At 37.4% G+C, this 20,344-nt stretch overlaps 1 protein-coding gene across 1 annotated transcript in view; it reads left to right on the forward strand.

Moving 5' to 3' along the window:
- TINAG (tubulointerstitial nephritis antigen) overlaps positions 1–20,138 on the forward strand; it is a 42,151-nt gene extending 22,013 nt beyond the window's left edge. The window contains exons 9-11 of the mRNA XM_027898311.1: positions 4,647–4,752; positions 18,846–18,891; positions 19,941–20,138. Coding sequence (XP_027754112.1) covers positions 4,647–4,752; positions 18,846–18,891; positions 19,941–20,051 — 263 coding nt within the window. The 3' untranslated portion in view covers positions 20,052–20,138. The remainder of the gene's footprint in view (positions 1–4,646; positions 4,753–18,845; positions 18,892–19,940) is intronic.
- The last annotated feature ends 206 nt before the right edge of the window (positions 20,139–20,344 follow it).

The following is a 20,344-nucleotide window of genomic DNA, read 5'->3' on the forward strand; positions in this document are numbered from 1 at the left end:
TGTAGCTGCAATTAATCTGAGGCTCACACTTACCAAGATCAACATCATCAGTAATCTTTTTGTTCTGTCCAAGTTTGTTTGCTCAAGGAATATATTCTTTCCCACCCTGCATTTGATCTAGATGCAAGGACAGTAATTTCTGCTATTTTTAAGTAAATGAAAAAATTAGAATCCTCAAGATAGAATTTCAGACCTCTCCTGAATATCACATTCGTAGTCTGTGTATACAGTTTGCTGGATTAATCTCTTAATACTGAGTGTTCTACATAAAATAATCAATATTCATCCATTTGTTAGGACTTAACCACTCAACAATTGATAGTTTTTGAAACGTCAATACTTTTCATGTATTGGGTCAAGATCTAAATAAGAGATATGCACTGAGAGTATGCACCGAGTGGAATCACTTTCCCTTTTTTTTTTTTTTTTTTTTTTTTTTTTTTTTTTTTTTTTTTTTTTTTTTTTTTTTTTTTGCTATAATGTGATTTTTAGATGAGTCACAGTTGCTAACCAATAATTTGTCACTGAATTCTCTCTTCTATATTCCCATATTACAAATGCAACCAAGGCATAAATCTAATATTAAAACCATATCATACTTTTTTTTTTCAAAACATCCTGCAAATGATCTTCAAATACTGAAGGAGGTTTTCCATTATTCATTCTCTTGTCATTCTTCAAGAACTTACAAATTGCTTAGGGCCAATCTTATCTAATGTGCTAGGTAATGTTTAATAGCTGGAAAACACTCAAAATTCTTTCAAGATCATGATGTCAAAAGTCATACTGTTTAATGATTAATGGACTTTGATTTTGGGGCATATTCAAAGTTAAGAAAAAATATTTTTTAACAACTTTGAAGCAGGAGATGTAGAAATGGAATTGAAAATTTTATATTATACAGCTTTCAGGTTAGAACGACAGTTTCTCTCTGACAGATGTCATTGTCTTATATGGCACAGGAACTATGCAATTAGCGTTTTCAGATGCAAATGATGAAATGCTATTTATTTTAGGAAATCTATTTTGCAACAAGCAAAGTGAAATTTTATGAATACTTTGAAAACATTTAAATCTAATATTGCCCATTCATTTTTTTTTTTAGTGGACTTTACGAAATACTCATTAGAGTAGTTATAGTGTTGATGTAGGAAAATTATCCTCTCTGACACAGTAGAATTGAGACACAGTCAGTCGCAGTCAAAAAGGAAAGCTTGCACATTATTGCAACACATCAGACTTTTGATCCCACAGAACTTGTTATTTCAGCTATCATGATCTTGGGAAAAAAAGAGGAGTTTTTAATTTGCTCGCATAAGAAAAAGACCAGGAGAAAACACTCAGCTACATTAATGTATAATGCTAAACTTTGCTTCTATTTGTAGTGACTAGTTTTAGTATCTTGTATCTTTGCATGTCTTAGAGACATAGGTCCTTATTGAACAATTTTATGCAGAGGAATCCATAGTGGAATCAATATTATAATCTGCTGCATCTATATGCATAGATATGATAAGCTCAACATGACTGAGGTAGGTCATGCATGAACTACAGTCAACCTTATAAAAATTGCTACCTATTCTGATTCATTAATAACCAATCCATTCATTCTTGAAAATGCAAAGCCTCTTCTGTATGAGAGGAAAAAAGTTAGCTGGTGAACTGTGATCATCTCATCCTGTCCAAGTCACAGTCTGTATTAGGACAGAGTCACTGAATAAATAAAAAATAGCTCAGTGCTACATCTAGACTTATCACCTGTCTGTCTACCCAACACTTCCTGCACCCAGACTTCTCTAACTCCAGGAACTGTACTACTATTTAGCTCCTTATTGCAAAGTATATACATATACCTATACATATACATGAGTATATACATTTACACATAAACAAACATCTGTATACATACACATGCAATGTATATATATATAAACATGGATTAAATTCTCTCACATACACTAGTTATTGTGGAAACAGGCTTCAAAATTTTCTACTTCAGTGGAAATAATTTATGCATGATATTTCTTCACAGACAAGAACATGTCTTTTGATTTGGGGCACAGGTTACATTCTCCTCTATACTTCCAGTGGAAGGCAGCAACATAGGAAGAATCAGATGGGCTGAATCTATTAATGCAGAGCTACATGGCTGGTGTCACTGTCAAAATGCTGGTTTTTTTTGTCAATGGAATGGGCCTAAGCACTAGGCATGCTGGTATCAGACAGCACTCACCTTTCTCAGAGAGGGAGGAGAGTTTTTGTTTGGGAACTAGCAGGGCTCATTGGCAAAGCCTTAAACTAGATGTGACTGGGGAGGTGAGACAATATTAGGCTTGTCCCTGGCAAGGTATGGGATGAGATACGAAGGGACAGGATGCTAGTGAGGGTCCTCTGCTGGTGACCCTGAAATGTGCTGGCCTCACTGGAGCACATTTGCAGTCATGCAGAGATGAACCAGTGACTCCTGAGGGAACAGAAGCCAACAGGGAAACACCATCCCATTCCTGGAAGTGTTCAAAGCCAGACTGAATGGGACTCTGAGCAACCAGGTCTAATGGGAGGAGATGTCCCTGCTCACGGCAGGAGGTTGGAACTAGGTGATCTTCAACGATTTAGAGTTGCTAATAAAGCATAGATTGTTTTCTGAAACTGAATATATGGACCTTGATTTCAAGAACAATGTAGAAAGAACAATTTAGAAATGAAACCATCTTCTGTCTCATCCTGATGGAAGATGAGATCTTTGAACCTCAATCACTTTATGGGAAAGTGAATTTTGTAGTATTTGCATTCAGCTCCTCCCTTTGGCCAAGGCCAAAACCAAGATCCAGGAAACCCCCTACAGTAATTTTTTGAATGACATTTCCTTCACTACCCCTGTGACACCCTCACATAAGACCAGCAGGAGTCTTCACCCTTTCTGATCCTTTGTATCACTTTCAAGCCCTCCCTCTACAGGCTCCTCTGCAGCTCAGAAACCTGTACAGGCGGCATCATACACAGCAGGACAGGGACATCCATAGGAATTAAGCTTCTAGCTCTGTACACTGGTGAGCCCAGGGACAGAGGGAGGACAGGAACCTTTGCAAAGAGTGATAATGGAGTCCTGAGCCTGCATCTAGAAACTAAGAATAAAGTTTGTGCTATTTTCCAGTTGGTCTGTGACTGTCAGAGAGTGAGCTCTGGTTTGGCAGGCAGCTCAGCAGAAGCTGCAATATTACTCATTTGGAGCATTTAACTTTTTTTCAGATTTAACTGATACAACTGTCCCTCTGACTTGCCACCTCTGTAGCATCATAGCTATTTATTCCCTGTGTCCTGCTATCAGAGTACATTTTTTTATATGAATGATCTCATTAGCAAGGTACATTTTTATCCAGGCAAATGGCCTCATTTCACTGTTTTGAGAAGTTGTCTTTCATCCCCTAAAATTTGTGACTGTTTTCTGTTTTCAGCCAAGTATGATAGAGGCCAAGGTATTGCAAAGATAATTAATTTCCTTTAAGTTTATGAAATTATTCATGTAGGAAAAAGAAATTTGAAAGCAGGTCAGAAAGAAAGAACTGTGACATGAGCTTACCTTACTGGATACTGCAGATCTGTACTGGACACACATGTTATAAATGCTCCAACCACATAAAAAATGGTGAGTGAAACTTGTACTTTCTGGTACTCCCAAGGTGCAAGACTTTAGGAAACGAGATTTCTCTAATTCTCATCTTCCAAGCTGTGAGGAAGTTAAAAATTATAAGCTAAAAATAGGTTGGAGTTAAGCTCATATTTAATGCTTCTGATTCACTGGAATCTAAAGGTAACATGGACATGAAAAATATTTTCATTTCTCTGGATCTAGCAGCCCAGCATAAAGTGAATGGTACTAAAGTGGCAGAACAAATGTGGAAAAGAAACACAGAACTATTTTTTAAATAAAAAATAGTAAATGATACTCCTGTGAAATAATGAATAGACATGAAATACAAGTTGTAATCTTCATTCATTTGCACAAAATTTCCAGTTCATCAGCTCTTTCACCTTATATCTTCATGGACAAAAAGTGATGTTTTTTCCACACTTTTAGTTGAATGTCAGGATATATATATATATATATATATGTAGATATATATATATATAGAGAGAGAGAGACAATCTAGTTTTCTTTAAGGAGATTGCTGTGTACTTAATGAACTCTGAGTTTCAGAAAAAGACATACAGGTCACTGCACCAAATTTCCCAGGATATACACTGCATGTTACATACTCTTCTTGAATATGCAGAGGGTAGTCAGAACTGAGTACTTTATATATGAACCTTGAGGAGCTTTGTTTTATTGAATTGTATTTCAAAATTTATGTAAGCCTCACGAGGCAAAGTTTCTTCTTACTGTATTGGAAGAAGTCCATGATAGGGGGTTTCCACGACAAAAAAAGGCAACCAGCTTGATAAAAGACCCTCTAGAGAGTTCTATTCAAGTATTTCTGTTGGCTCACTCACAGCGGGGGACTTCAGAGAAATTAATGTTTTTAGTGTAATTATAAACTACACAATGCAGTCCAACACAACAAAAATTTCACTGGTAAAACGCAAGGAGTGAACAAGAATAGAAATAATATTTGCTGACTGTGCTGAATTTTCCTATTGTTTTTCAGCTGTAATGAGAGTGTACGAGGACTTTTTCCTTTACAAAGGGGGAATATATCGACACACCCAGAAAGCAGGATCTAAATGGAAAACTCATTCAGTCAAACTCCTTGGGTAAGTAAAGCACATTCTCTTACCCTTTTTCTCTGCCAGTCGTTAATGTAGTAAAATGCCAATGATCAGTTCACAGAATCATAGAATCAGATGGGTTGGAAAGGACCACCCCAGTTACTACAAAAAGGGCTGCAAGGGGGACCCGGGAAACTACACGACTGTCAGCCTGACCTCAGTGCCTGGCAAGGTTATGGAGCAGATCATCCTGAGTGCAATCACACAGCACCTACAGGATGGACAAGGGATCAGAGCCAGCCAGCATGGGTTTAGGAGGGGCAGGTCCTGTCTGACCAACCTGATCTCCTTTTATGATCAGGTGACCCACCTGGTGGATGAGGGGAAGGTTGTGGATGTGTCTATCTGGACTTCAGCAAAGCCTTTGACACTGTCTCCCACAGCATACTCCTGGAAAAGCTGGCAGCCCATGGCTTGGACAGGGGCACTCTGTGCTGGGTTAAGAACTGGCTGGAGGGCAGGACCCAGAGAGTGCTGGTGAACGGGGCTGCATCCAGCTGGCGGCCGGTCACATGCATAAAAACATGAAATTGACAGTGGCCTCACAATTAACAATTAACTGAACAGCAGTCTGGGTTCTCTATGCCCTGAACAGAATCAGCAGCTCCTGGGATGCTGCCCATTTTTTTTGGTAAACTGCTGCAGAAACGTGTGTAGTACCCTAGTGGATTTCCCCTCAATTGTCAACCAGTGCTACTTTATTAAGACAAGTATCTAATAATGCATACACTAGAATTACAGAACACACTATGGGGCTTTATTCTTTGACATGGAGGGAATATGCAAGATGAATTTATTAAGTCACCAAGTGATTACACAGAAAAAGGACTGTAGAATCTCAATCAAATATTTTAGTGGTGGTCTAGAATATCAAATAAATAATGATTCAGGGCTGAGCTAGGAAGATTACAAAGAGTATCTTCAACATGTAGATCAAGAAAATAAAGTCACAAAATAAGGTGCGTTTTGTGCTTCTGACCTTGGTGAAGATATCTTTGTAAAGGACATGGAAATGCCTATGGTTGTGGAAACCTCTGGTTATGAATTACAAAAGCGGGCCTGGTAGTGGCAGAGCAGCAGAGAGAAGCAGCAGAGAGAAGCAGCAGGCTTACACAAGATCATCCTTGTTTCTATACTGCTGCAAAAAGTATTGACTCGGACTAGTAGAGGAAAAACTCCTGAATTATGATTTAAGAGAAAGTTGTGAATAAATGAAAAAGAGAAACTGGAATTTCTCATAGAAAAATGGAGGACTGAATTAGGAATATATGTTTATGGAGGGCAGTCGGTACGTACTGGTTTATGTGTGTGTATTTAAGGTATTCCTGAATAGCCATGAGAAGTCAACAAAGTTAGACAATAAAAACTGAGTGCCATTTGAATACTGCAGTCCAGGGATGAGCAGCTGTGAGGCTGTGGTTTTGGGTGTTGGGAGGGCTATGAAGCATGCTTGGTGCTAGCGTAGGGTGATGTCAGCTGTTCCCTAAGACATGCTGCCCCACATGTGTGCCTGGGTGGGTGATTAAGCGAGAAGGGCATGTAGGGACAAAGTGATGGCTGAGGAGGGAGAGAGGAGAAGATAACTAATGTGCTGAAGTGGATGCTGATTTAAATGGGAACTGATAGTCTGTGCAAAAAGATACCAGCCCTTAGGCAAGGAACCACTCGTGACCAAAATCTGAGTGCCTTGACTGAGACAGGCAGCTCCCTGCAGAGCATTGTGTGGAATGATCACTGCAAAACATGGAGTAAGAGGAAAACTGAGTGATCTGATATACTTAAGAAGGACATGAGAAGTGAAGGAAAAAAATGAAAATAGAAGGCAATGACAAGGAAACTTCAGACTGGTTCAAAGTTTAATATGTGGGGAATGCACTTGCTTACTAACTTTCATTGAACATTGCTGAAGTATCCAGTGGATCCAACAATATAAAGAATTATCCATACTTTCACTGTCTAGTGCATAAACACTCTGGCTTCCAAGATTATGCCACATAAAAATATTTGCAGAGATGTTTAACTGTAAAAATTGAACTAGAGTTTTACAAGTTGGAGGCTGTTGGAGCCAAAGGGTAGATATTTCTAGCAATGATAAATCCAGTCATAAAATGTGATGTGGCATCACTTCTTTCTATAGATTTTAATGTCTTCAGGATTAAGCTATCCCTTTTTCCAATTATTCATTAGTTTCAATTAATTTGAATGCACAATATGTGTCCTGGGTACAAGTTCTTTGTCACTCATATATAGCATTGATGATTTTTATTTGAGCAAGGGATAATTCAGACTACTTGACCTAAATAACAAACTCATGGAAATCTCACGAAGTTGTACTTCAAATAAAGATGTTGATGTTTTTTTGCATTCTGCTTAGCTGAGTTGGTTCCTCGAGAAAAAAAGAACTAGGGACATGCTGATACATAGGGTAAATGCAGTTTTATGTAGGTGGATGCTTATTGTAGTCTCATTTTTTTATTTATACTATTTGTAATATCTCAGAAACATTTTTGACAATGCCTTAAACTGCTCATGAATTGTACAACCTATAAGGTCATGGACTGATAAAATGCAAATACATTTTAGTGAAGCTTGCAAGAGCTATTTGTACAAAACCAGAAATGCACATATAAACTGCCTAATTGACCTTTGGATCATAAGGATTGTAAAGGTATTGATTGGCTTCCCTTGTTCTGCAACTTGAAATTGTTAGTTATTTTCTATCATCAGCTTGTTTGTACAATCAACTGTGACAGGAATGTAAGTCTGTCTCCACTGAGGTAATCTGTGACCTCAGGCACAGGGAGAGAATGTGAAAAGACAGAATAGCATGGAAGTAGGAGAGGGAAATGTGGAACAGCCAGGCAGAGGTGGTTGCAGGTAGCAGACAATTTGGGTTCAATCACGGTCTCCACAGACAGTGAAATGGGGCTTTCAGCAATTTGAAGGCAGGAGAGACTGATCCCACTGACGTTGAGAGAGCAGGATCTCTCAAACAGATTTTGTGTCAGTATTTCAGAGACAGGGAGGTAAGCAGAAAAAGTGAGTAGTGGAGATTGAGATAAATAACAGCTACGTTTTGATGAAGAAAAGTTAAATTCTTATGCCTCTTCTAAGCATACATGTTCCTCTGTATCTTCCATAGCTATTCATCTACACTAGCTAAGTAATTATCTTACAGTGAGCAGAATTGCTTTGTTGGATGTGATTACACTTCGTGGACTATAAACGAATCTGTGGGGGTAATATCAGACTTATATAGCTAAAATGAAAATGTCTAGATTAGGTTAGAGAAATTCCACATATAATGGGATCCTAAAGCAGCTTAAAGCCAAAATTACTGGTACATAGTGTTCATAGGATGTCAATATTTTTGGAATGTCTTGATGTATGTTTGTGTATATGTACATATATGCATTCATGGATCCATACACAGGTAACTACAGCTCTTAATGACACCAGTATGAAAACAAGTTGAAAAGGTACAATGAAACTTCCATATAACATATGAAAGTGTCATCTTTTCCTCAAGATCTCTTAATAAAACTAGACTAAAATCACATCAAAGATTAACTTGGTGGTAGATTTCTCTCAGATCTGTACATTTAAGCTAGAATATCCAAACAAACCTGTTATATCTGTTCAATAGCAGATAGTGTCCACAATAAAAGAAAACATGAGGCATATTTGTTGGTGGTGTAAAGGTGCCATAGTGTATTCAGTATAGAGGACGTACATTGGATGAAGGGGTTGAGGTTCTAGTTAAAACAAATCTCTTTTCAAAGATAGTGAAGTAAAGTATCCATCTTTAATGTTTTTCAGCAGACAAATCTTCTCTCAGACTTTTTCCTCTGCATCACTTCAGTACCAGTGCCAAGCTACAATATATGATTCATACCTTCACCAAAAAACTGTATCTGCTGAAGCAGACACTGAAAAATCCACTAAGGTCTCAAAAGCCTGTGCCTTTACTTACAATTAAATCTGTGGACTGTCATCTTAAGGCTTGGAGGGGACAAGAATAGTATTATTAAAAGCTTTTGTACTCTTTCATGAACAAGATACATTTTCAGATCCTTGGAAGGTGCTCAGGGTGACAAAAGATTTCAATAAGGACACTGAGATGTACATTAACTGGGAACGTATTTCCCCTCTATTTTAATCAATGATTCACTGGAATATTTAAATGCAATTGTGCAGCAAATGAAATGGCTTAGCCAACTCCTAGACTGAAATATCTATGCACTGAAAAAAACATTGGTTGAATGTTTAACACAAAAACCCATACTAATGGAGATCAAATTGATATGTGAGGCAAAAAACCTTGTGGTTTAGTGTTGAGGGGACGGCCAGACAGAGCAACAGAAATCTAAGATTTAATACACAATTAAATGACTCTACTGTGCAAAGTCCAAAGTCTTAAAAAAGTCACCAGTGTCTACTGGTAGTGACATCTGGGATTTTGTCTTTGAAGACAATCTTTTTCTCTACATTTCCCTTTTGTTCTCTCTCAAACTTACACTCAGAATAACAACAAACAAGTAACATCTTAAAGCACCAAAAGTCGTAACCCAAATTATTTTCTTCATGAATAAAGAAACTTTGCCTTTATTTCCCTTTTTCTTTCATGGGAAAAAAATAATCTACTTTATTATTGTCAGACAATCAACATTAGGTATTGTAGTTAAAACTTAAACAACAACACTCAAATATATTTTACAGCAAAGAATATTTTACAGTTAGAAGATCATGGATAAAACATACACAGTGTCTGATGATTCATGCAGTTAAATCCATGAGAGTATCTCCCATATAATTCATTACAGTAGATCTGTGGTAGTGATTTAACTGTTGACTCACTGGTAATTTGACTCACCTCCCAGGCTGAAAAGTCCAGGCAAAACTGTAGTTTCAAATTCCAGCAACCATTTTCTAAGAAGCTTTTTCTTGTGGTAAGCATTAGTCAGTGACCCTAACCTTCTTCTTATTAATAAGTGATTAAGAACTAAACTTTTATCTAATTAAGTAGATAAAATTCCTAGTTTTTGACAAGCACTAGGTTTTTGTGATGCAGCACTAAGAATAGGACATGATCCGCAATAGTTAGGCCTTTTTTCTCTGGTAGAATTATGACATTTATACAATCAAGTGCAGGGAAGAAAGTGAGATGAGAAGTTTTAGACCACAAGTATTTCTGTCCAGTAAACAATTTATGCAAAGCACTGACTTCTGCTAACATCAAGAGATCTGCAGGAATTATTAGCCTTGAGATCTGAAACCTGTCATTCTTCTCTACTTTTAAGGCCTTATTTGACAGCTTTAGTCCTAAGGAGCCAGTCTGTGTAATATTATATAGCACACTCTTCAAAAGTCTTTACTGTACTAGATTTTAACAACATTTTACCTACAAAGTTGAATGTAAGCACGGTAAAATCTGGCAAAATGCCTTGTTTTTTAAGACATTGCTGGTAACCCTTTTTGTTGTATTAGGTTGTATTTCTAGATTTTTTTATTGGTTTTTCAATGATATTTAATTATTGTCTACTATTTTTTTCTGATAATTTTAGTTATGCTTCTCATGTGAAGTCCATCTTCATTGCAGTGATAAAGTTTATTGGAAAAGAAGCTAGGAAATGTTCAAAAAACCCCAATTTCCATTCTGTGTAACAATACTAAAAGAGTGTCCATATTCTAGTTTTTTAACTGTCAGGCAGAGTTGTGTATTTAGGAGCTGCTCCCACAGAGTTAACATCAAGAGAAAATTATTACTGAAAAGGACAGCTAAGGTGCCTCTACTACATAAAATCAGACGTAAAATTATAAAATTCATTTTATATGAGATCTCAAGTACTCAGCCTTTCACCTCAAAGAGCACCAGAATGGTTTCCACGGAGTCAGCTGTAGCAGGCTTCCTTTGTGCATGTGGAAATACACTGCTTACTTTTTCTCCTTGAAGGAACTGAATGCAGTTCGGTGAAATTACTTCTTTTTATTCAAGGTTATTTTTGATTGATGATTGTGATGGTTTCTTTTGGAAAAGCTTAGTGAAGTATTTCTTTCAGAATGTTTTTGTGAGACTGAAGAAAAACTCCCCTTTAAAAGTAATTTTCAGTAACTGATAGAGAGACCTTCCCTTAATAATTGCTTAAAACATCTTCTTTTTCTTCTTAATAAAATGGAAAATTTGGATGAGGTAAGGGTGAAAGCTTTTCCTAAAAAGACCAAAGGTGGGGACTTATTTATCTAAAACCTTGCAAAATATCCTAATAAAGTCGCTTTCTCTCTGAATAATGAGGTCCAGCATCTGTTTGCTTTTGAAATGTCATTTATTTGGAATAAATATCAAGCCAAAATAATCACAAAAGCAAAGAAAAGAGTGCTGTTAGATTATTTTGGTCATTTTCCAGAAAATGTAATATTGTTCTCTAATGGATGTTGTCCAAGAATATGTCAACTCACTTTTAAGTCTCTGTCAATTCTGCTTGGGAACTAATTGCACCAGGACCTAAATTCCTTAATTGTTGAGGTGCTTTTTCTGGATGTTTCCTTTCCTGGACTTCTTTTCTCTACTATATCTATGGATTTTTATATATGATTTTAAGTTTTTTCTTTCTGCTTGAAGTTTAAGTCCTACACACATCTAGGCTATTAGTGTCTATATTTTGGCTTACTCTTGTCTCAATTTGCCACACAAATGCCCGTTATTGTTGCTCTTTTTGCTCCTAGCAGTAACTTATCACATTTAGTGTATTGCTCCAACCACATGCTGTGTAATTCTTTACTCAAAACATGTATGATCTTGCCTACTTTTAATCCCAGCTTCTTAGGTTTTCTTTCTGATATTGTTGACATTTCTAAAGCAGACTTCACGTCCATTGTGCATCTCAGATCGATTAGTTTCCAATGCTTTCTCTTCCCTAGAGACACTGAAGATCTCTATTTACCTTCAACTAGTTTGGAATGTCATTATTTAGGAACACGTAGGTCCAGTTTAGGAAAAACTGGTCATGATTACATTGACTGCATAAACTATAGGATCCCAGGTGTAAAAAATGTCAGAGAAAGAAAAGGAGGAGATATAATATTGACTGTAGTAAATGAATTATGTCAGTTAATAACTCCGAAAGTGTAAAAATTTTTTATGAGGCAGTGACAATAATCTATTATTTCTTATTGATTTTGACCTATATTCAAAATAGTGATACCTCAGATTCATGAGTAGATTCCCACTTATTTTCTTTAAACAATAGTTTCTGAAAGCAGATGATGGCAATAGTACTTGTTCTTCTACTAATCCTTTTCACTTATAATGCCCAGCACAAAAGGGTTCTGTTCTATGATTGAGAATGCAAGGTTATCATCTAAAGCATAATTTTTAATTCCAGTCCGTTGGTTGCTGAACCAACTCTTGCTCCGAGCCATTAAGGAACATAAAATGCATCCCAGATCAGTTTGACAACCTTTTTTGCACAATACATTTCTGCTTTAATTTTGTTCAACCAAATATAACATCTACAATTTTGTGCCATGTTATGAAAAACTGATACACATCAGAACTGTAATGTCCATGTTGTTTATGATGTTAATTTTACCCTCTTCTCTTAATTCTTTGATTTTATCCTGGGTGGTTTAAGATGGAGAGAATCCAAGTCCTTTAGTCTGGAATGTCTTAATTCTCCTTATGGTATATTCTGAAGTCAAGTGCTACCATTGTGTAGTTCTGGAAGCTCCTACATTCTTATTGTCTTCTGATGTGCATTCTACCACTGTATATTTCCTAATAATTTACAGTCTTCTCCTTTTCTTATCTTACTTCAGTGAGTAAATAACTATTCAATTTTTAGTGTTATTTATCGTTAGTTATAAACTATTAGTTAATTATTTATTGTTAGTCAGGATTCAATTTGAGATTCAGGCAGGTGTGACATGCTAGACATCCAAACTCTCATCACAGAGATGGTGATATATTCAACAAAGTCAGTGGAGACAGGAGAGCAACTCAGCTATAACTGCTTGTAGACCCATTGGTTTCCCCTACATAGGTATTTGGTGCTACTGGCAGTGGGAAGAGCTTCTCACCTAACTGTGTCTCCAAAAGGATGGGAATGCCTCATAGGTTCTCTGTCATGTCTGCCAGAAACGTGGATGTCTTGGGCACCCTAAGGCATCTCAAACAGTCCCAGGCACCTGCATTTAGGAAAGTGAATGTATCCTGAAATACTCTGTTAGCTACTGTGGGAGACATACATTTAGATATCTTAACCTCGAACTAAATTCCACAGTGTTTTACGATCAAGAAAAAGACAAATTCTTATTCCAGTTCTGACATTAACATTTACATAAAGAATAATAATGTCAACGTGCTTCTTGAATCTCAGAATAAACCAGTGTCGTGGTTTAGGAATGGTATTCCCCAACTTAGTGTTCCCACTGAAACACTGGAAACCAGGTTAACATTTCATCTGTGTTTGTTTTCAGATTGTTAAAGGTTATCTGACCATTTTCCTCCATCTTTATTCATATTTCAGGGAGTAGTATTTAGAGCAGCAAATAATATGGCAGTTAAAATTCAAGATGAATTTAATATTATTCATTTAGACTATTTATTTCTTTATAACTCAAAAAATTCACCCTCAGATGCCCAGCTCAGCAATAGAAAGGACATTTAGAAATTTTTTTCCTCTGACGAATCTAAAGTGGAAGCTGTGCTTGGATGCCATAATATATTTGATATACTAAGGGATACAACTAAGAGATACAATGCAGAAGAAATTAATTCTTTATAGACAGGAAAGAGAAAAAGAGAAATTGAAAGGATCATATAAGATACGTATGAAGAGAAATGTATTTTAGAAAATTGAGAAATCTGTTTTAGAAAATACATTCTCCTTTCCTAAAGATACTACTGCAGAAACACTTTCCTCTTAGGTGTTTTTTGAAACAATGGTTTCTTTTTAAGAAGGTATTTTTGTATGAATGAACCAAGCAATCCTAAGAAATGTTCTTGATGGAGATGGCATTCATTTCCAGAGGCAAGATGTTAGATCAAACTGACATGTGGCTACAAACACAGCATTATTGAATAATATATAGAGTGTTGTTCACTAAAGAACAGCTGTTTCCATTACAACTGAGTGCTTTTTCACACTGAGAGAAGTATGTTAGCCTGGGAGAAATAAGAATTGGTGAATTTCAGCCAGTCTTTAGAACAAGTGTGAAGTGCCAAGTTTTAGGAAAGCTTTGATAAAAAGATCTAGGAATTTATGCCACAGTGGCTTTGCTGTCAGTAAAGCTCAGCATCTATGGAGATGACAGTCTGATCCAAGTTTTCTGCTAAGTCCTGTTCCTGACTCATGCACTAACCTCAAGACTGATTTGATCAATAAACAGTAACTCAAACTTACTATGTCCTCTTTAGACTGCAACCATTAAAAAAATTGCCAAAATAAGTTGCCCCATCACAGTCTATGAATTGTTAAACAAAATCTGGAAATTGAATTCCAAATATAGTAATTCATAAATCTGAAGACTAACTCAATCTGGAATTTGTTTCTTCCAACCTTCTGTTTCCTAAGTTGTCAGGGCTGTCTTAGATAAAGTTGCTTAAATCATTGAATACTTTAGATTAGAAGGGATCTCAGAAGGTCATCTTGTTCAACCCTCCAGCTTGAAGCAGAGCTACTTACATAGTTCAAGTTCGTAGGACTTCTCAGTTTGAGTTTTGGATACCTCTGAGGACAGATATTTCACAGCCTCTCACTTCGGCAGTAGTGCCCAAACACTCTTGTAAAATAGCTCTTATGTCTAGTTGCAATATTCCTTGCTGAAAACTGTGACTGTCATCTTCTAGCCACTGTCTGTGCATGTATGTCTCAGATGGAGTGATGCAGCTCCCCTGTGAGAGGCAACAATATACTTTATTGATATAAGGTAGTGAGTCAACAAAGTTCAATAGTAAATGTGACAGTGGTTTAGCAAGATTCGATGGCAAGGTACACTTGATTTTTGCTGCATAGATGACGGGGTCAGACAAAACTCTTAGGGAGACTCTCCCATTGATTCATGAGGTTCAAAAAGGACCCCTTTTCTTTCTCAGCTCCTTCTTGGAGGGGAGCCTTGGTGAGGCTGGATCCACTCTTAGTCCTAGACTTGGTAAATGGTCTGAAGGATTATATGCACTCCATCAATCCCTTATACTTAGCTAAGATTTCAAAATTTAACATGCTGTGAACCCCCTACTAAGAATCTGTTGTGTCAAGGAATCTCTCAATATTCAGTAACCTTGGGAGGCATCCCTCCTCGAGTAGATACTGGTGTGCGGCTTCACAGAATGACAAGATCACAAAATATGCTTAGCTGGAAGGGACCCACAATAATCATCGAGTCTAACCCTCAGCCCTGCACAGGACTGTTCCCAAGAGTCACACCATATGCCTGAGAGTATCGCCCAAACACCTCTTGAACTCTGACAGACTTGGTGCTGTGACCACTTCCCTGGGGAGCCTGTTCCAGTGCCCAACCACTCTCTGGGTAAAGAACCTTTTTCTAATATCCAACCTAAACCTCCCCTGACACAACTTCAGGCCATTCCCTTGGCTTCTGTCACTGGTCACCCCAGAGAAGAGATCAGTGCATGCCCATCTTCTTCCCCCCCCACAAGGAAGTTGTAACTGCAGTGGGGTCTCCACTCAGGCTCCTTTTTGTCCAGGCTGAACAGACCAAGTGACCTCAGCTACTCCTCATACAGCTTCCCTTCAAGGCTCTTCACCATCTTCATTGCCCTCCTTTGAATGCTTTCTAAGAGCTTGATATCTTTCTTACATTGTGGTGCCCAAAACTGCACACAATATTCAAGGTGAGGCTGCCCCAGTGGAGAGCAGAGCGAGACAATCCCCTCCCCTGACTGGCTGGCAATGCTTTGCCTGATGCACCCCAAGACATGAGAAGCAGTAAATATAACTAATAAATATGGGATTGACTACTAATCAGTGAAAAAAACTATATAATGTGTAATCAATGAATGCTGATGCCTTTATTTGTTAAAATGTGTAAATAATATAAAGTTTTCCTGATTGGGGAGCTACCCTTTTGTGGATTACCCCCTAGATCCCTACTTTGTCAAACTAGAATAAACAGAATTATCTTGTCTCAATGTGTGAATTGACACTGGCTGCCGGGGCGCTGCTGACTCAGATCAAACTTGCCGTTGATCAAGACCCCCAGGTCCCTTTCCGTGGCACTGCTTTCCAGCATCTCATTCCCCAGGCTGTACATACAGCCAAGGTTGCCCCATCCCAGATGCGGAATCGAGCACTTTTCCTTGTTGAACTTCATATGGTCGGTGACTGCCCAGGCCTCTAATCTGTCGTAGTCTCTCTGCAGGGCCTCCCTGCCTTTGAGGGAGTCAACAGCTCCTCCCAGTTTTGTGTCATCTGCAAACTTGCCTTAGTATTCTTTCCAGTCCTGCATCCAAGTTGTTTATGAAGATGTTGAAGAGCACAGGACCTAAGATGCAGCCCTGAAGATCTTTACTAGTGAGAGGTCATCAGTCTGATGTTACCCTCTGTGCTTGACCCGTGAGCCAGTTGCTTTGCTACAACATGATGTGTTTATCCAGTTGTGTGCTAGACATTTTGTCCAGAAGGATACTTTGAGAGACATTATCAAAAGCTTTACTGAAATCCAAAAAGATGACATCAACTGTTTTCCCTTGATCAAGTAGGTGAGTTACCTTGTTATAAAAGGAAATCAGGTTTGATAAGCAGGACCTTCTTCTCGTGAGACCGTGTTGGCTGCGATCAATGACCTGCGCCGTGCAGGGAAGCTCAGTGGTCCGTGGGCTGTCCACTATTAATAGAACAAGGTAATAGACTTTAAGTCTTATTTGCATGCCAATAAGACATCTGGGTCTCTGTTCCAGACTCTGCTGTCATCTGTCCCCAAAAGTCCAGAGTAAGCTGGATGCAACCATCACAACCACCCCTGGTGGTTATGATTCAAGTGGAGGATGTGGAAGGGGGGCAGGGGGGCACCACCACAATATATCCAGAGGGTCTGCTCTATCTTCTCTATACTCATCCTGTGTAAAGTGTAAGACAACAAAGAGATGTGGCCTGAGCCATCTCTCCTGAGGGCGGAACAAAATCAGCTTCCCCAGTCTCTCCTCCTACATCATGTGCTCAAGATCCCAAACATCTCTGTGGACTCCTTCTGGTCTTGTTCCAACCTGTTAATGTCTTTCCAGTATAGGGGAGCCCTAGACTGGGCACTGGACACAGAATAGTAGGTCCTGTAAAAATCTCGTAAAAATGGGATTAGTCACTTCTCTGGACCTGCTGGCTACACTTCTGTGTATTTTAATTGAATGCATTTTAATTTAGAGTATTTGAGGAATGCCCATAGGCATTGATTACTGAGTAAGCAGCTGTTCTTTCTAAACTGTAAATAAAATGCATATGCCAAGTAATTAGGTATCAGACTCTGATGAAATAAGACCTAGGAAATTAAATTCATGGATATGTTATAGTCAAGATAAAAAAAAAAAAAAAAGACCTTTTTCCATTTTGATTTCTAAGTTTTCTTCCATTTAGAAACATCTCTGAGAATCAATAAATTCCAATCAGTGTCTGAAACTAGAAGCTGACTCTTTTAGAACATAACAAATGTTAGAAAAGCATTTAATCACAGAAATATGCATCTGCGAGAACTGGTCATCATTTCTCTCAAACAAGTGGGAGAAATAAAGCATACTACAGAATGCAGAAATACATGAATATAAATTCAAGACAATTTTACTTTGTCTTTAAGACTGATATAAATTTTGGACTTTCACACTACAGCTTATGTAAATTTTTTTAACAAAATGGTCATGAGGGAAAAAGTAAATCTGAATCTGACATGAAATCTGATAAACTATGATATATCTGTTTTATAAATTTGTGATCATGACAGACTACCTAAAATATATTTGTCAAAGAAATATCAAAGATTACTGATAATACTTGAACTTTCACTTGTTGAAAGTTTGAAATAAAAAGCATCATAAGGCCCTCGAAAAAGCAACAATTACATTCCATGGTCATGACCAACATTGTTTTTATGATTCCTCGCATTTAATGAGCAGTAGCTACAATTTGTGTTTGCAACTGTAACTCGCACTTCATCTCTGTTCTAGTCACCAATTTGTCTTGCTTTTCTTTTTCTCTTTGGCTGAAAGTGTAGGTATTTCATGTAAATAGGAGTTCATCGTTAAGCAAGGAGAACTGATGCTGCTGTGACTGTTCAAATACAAATATGACAGAAAAATCCTAATTTCCCCATTCCTGGTGTGGGGTTTTTCATCGTATTTTTGTTGCTTTCCTTTCAAAGTGAACAATGCACTGCAAATACAGCTCAAATGTGGTGTTGGTGGGATATACACTGAAAGTGAGGCCTAAAAATCAGAGTACTATGCGGTTCAGCTACAATGACACAACCATGAAAGTTCTATCACCTCGTGGGTGGGGACAGTCTCTCATGTGGTTTCGTGGATATTCCCACCAAATTTAACATGTCCTCAAAATGTCAAAAGCAGCAAGTAAGTTTAGAGGTCACCCCCCCCACCCCCACCCCACCAGCACTGTTCAATAAAATAGATTAGGCTGTCAGCAGTTCAATTTGAGCTAAGAAAAGCTGGGAACATTTTCAGTCCCGACTCACCAGCTATTTCTGTAAAAGTGTTGGATGAGACTCTTAAAAAAATGTTCCTAGGCATCTTCAGCTAAGTTGAAGAAATGTGTTCACATTAATTTCAATACTCCTACAGAGTTCAGTTCAGCTGACAAGTCCTCCAAAGGAGAGATTTCATCAATGAAAACAGGTTTTTGGAAGGACAAACTAAAACTACACTTGCATTAAGTTTTTGTAATCCCTAATAGCAATTTAACTTGTGGTTAGCAGGGTACTTATCTTCATTTGCATCATCGATGGGCAGAGTTTATTATTCATGCTTTGTTCTGATACTGGTAATTAGGACCACTAACTAAGACAAGCTCTTCTCCCCTGATTACTTGTTGCATCAAAATACCATTCTTTTCTAACAGGTGGGGATCAATACCTGACAAAAATGGACAGAAACAGAAGTTCTGGGTAAGTGAATCCTTAGGACTGTGTTTTGAGGGAGAAGAAAAAGATCTTTACAACACATATCGTCTGAAAGCTAATTCTTTACTTTCATTCACTCTCTCTGCTTCTGTTTTTTTTTCTTTTCCTTTACCTGAAAGTGTCCTGCATAATTCTATTTCCTCTATGGCAACTTCTATCATGCTGACCCTTGAGGCATCATTTACCTCAATTTCAAAGCCTGTTTCATCCCACCTATATCTGTGTTTTTTCCTACACTGTCTTTTTTGTTTCAATGTTATTCAAATTTTCTATGAAGAGTCTATTCTTTCTGATGTCTACAAATGAGACTCAATAAAAGTAATCAATAATATTTGTTTAAACATTTAAAAAAGACAAATTGTCTATTTAAACAGTGTTAGTAACTGTTATCCAGCTATCAGAAAAAAAAAAAAAACAAACCCAACCAAACAAGGAACATTTCCTTTAAACCGTTTAGACTAAGTCAAATTTAATTACTTAGATTAACAGCTCATCTCATTATTCCTGTGTTCATCAAAAAGTCATTTGGAGTTTACATAGCTGATGGTAGAGCTTATGGTAGGTAGTTTCACTGGCAAAAAACAGTGAGAACTACTAAATTTCTCAATATATCAATAGCTACCTGAATAAAATTTGATTTATTAAGTCATCTTTTTTTTATATCTTTGGTCTATCTTTAGCAGATTAGTTGTAATTGGTATTCTGACTATTATTGTTTCAATGTCCACTTTCAGCAGCCAACAGTCAAATTTTCATCCTATAATTTCTGCTTCAATTTATCAAACTGTCTTGTAGAAATTGTATTCCATTTTTGTTAATCCTGATTTCGGAATGGAAACTTTGATCAAAGCAAAATGGAACAAATTATTAGAAATCAGAAAAAGATGCATTCTGATTTTCTTTGCACCAAATCTGAGAAACTCGATTTCTTAAAAAGGAAACTAACAGAAAAGATTAGTTTTACATTTTGCACCTTGCATTTTTAAATACTACTTTAAAGTTGATAATTTTTTTTCTGCTTTGTTTACATTTAGATTGCTGCAAATTCCTGGGGAAAATCTTGGGGAGAAAATGGTTATTTTAGGATTCTACGTGGACAAAATGAATGTGATATTGAGAAGCTGATTTTAGCTACTTTGGGGTAGCCATAGTCTATCTGTACCATACACTGATGTATCTATTCTTTCCACTGTTGCATATTAAGTCTTTCTAGAGAAATAAATTGTCTTCTCTGAACTTAGCCCTCCTTAGGTCTTCCTGACATGAACACACTGCAGACATCACATCATGCTCAGATCTCACCTGGTACAAAGACCCTTTTATAGTAAAAGCAAGTAATAGTCAGTGCTATGGAAAACCTTGGTGTCTCACAGACCAGGAAGTTCCCTCCTCTGTTCTTTCCATCTCACCACTACATTGTCATATTACTAATGCTTGA

This window comes from Empidonax traillii, unplaced genomic scaffold (assembly GCF_003031625.1).
Source record: "Empidonax traillii isolate 1590-97213 ecotype Southwest subspecies unplaced genomic scaffold, ASM303162v1 scaffold591:size1139884, whole genome shotgun sequence".
In the NCBI taxonomy this organism is placed as follows: domain Eukaryota; kingdom Metazoa; phylum Chordata; class Aves; order Passeriformes; family Tyrannidae; genus Empidonax; species Empidonax traillii.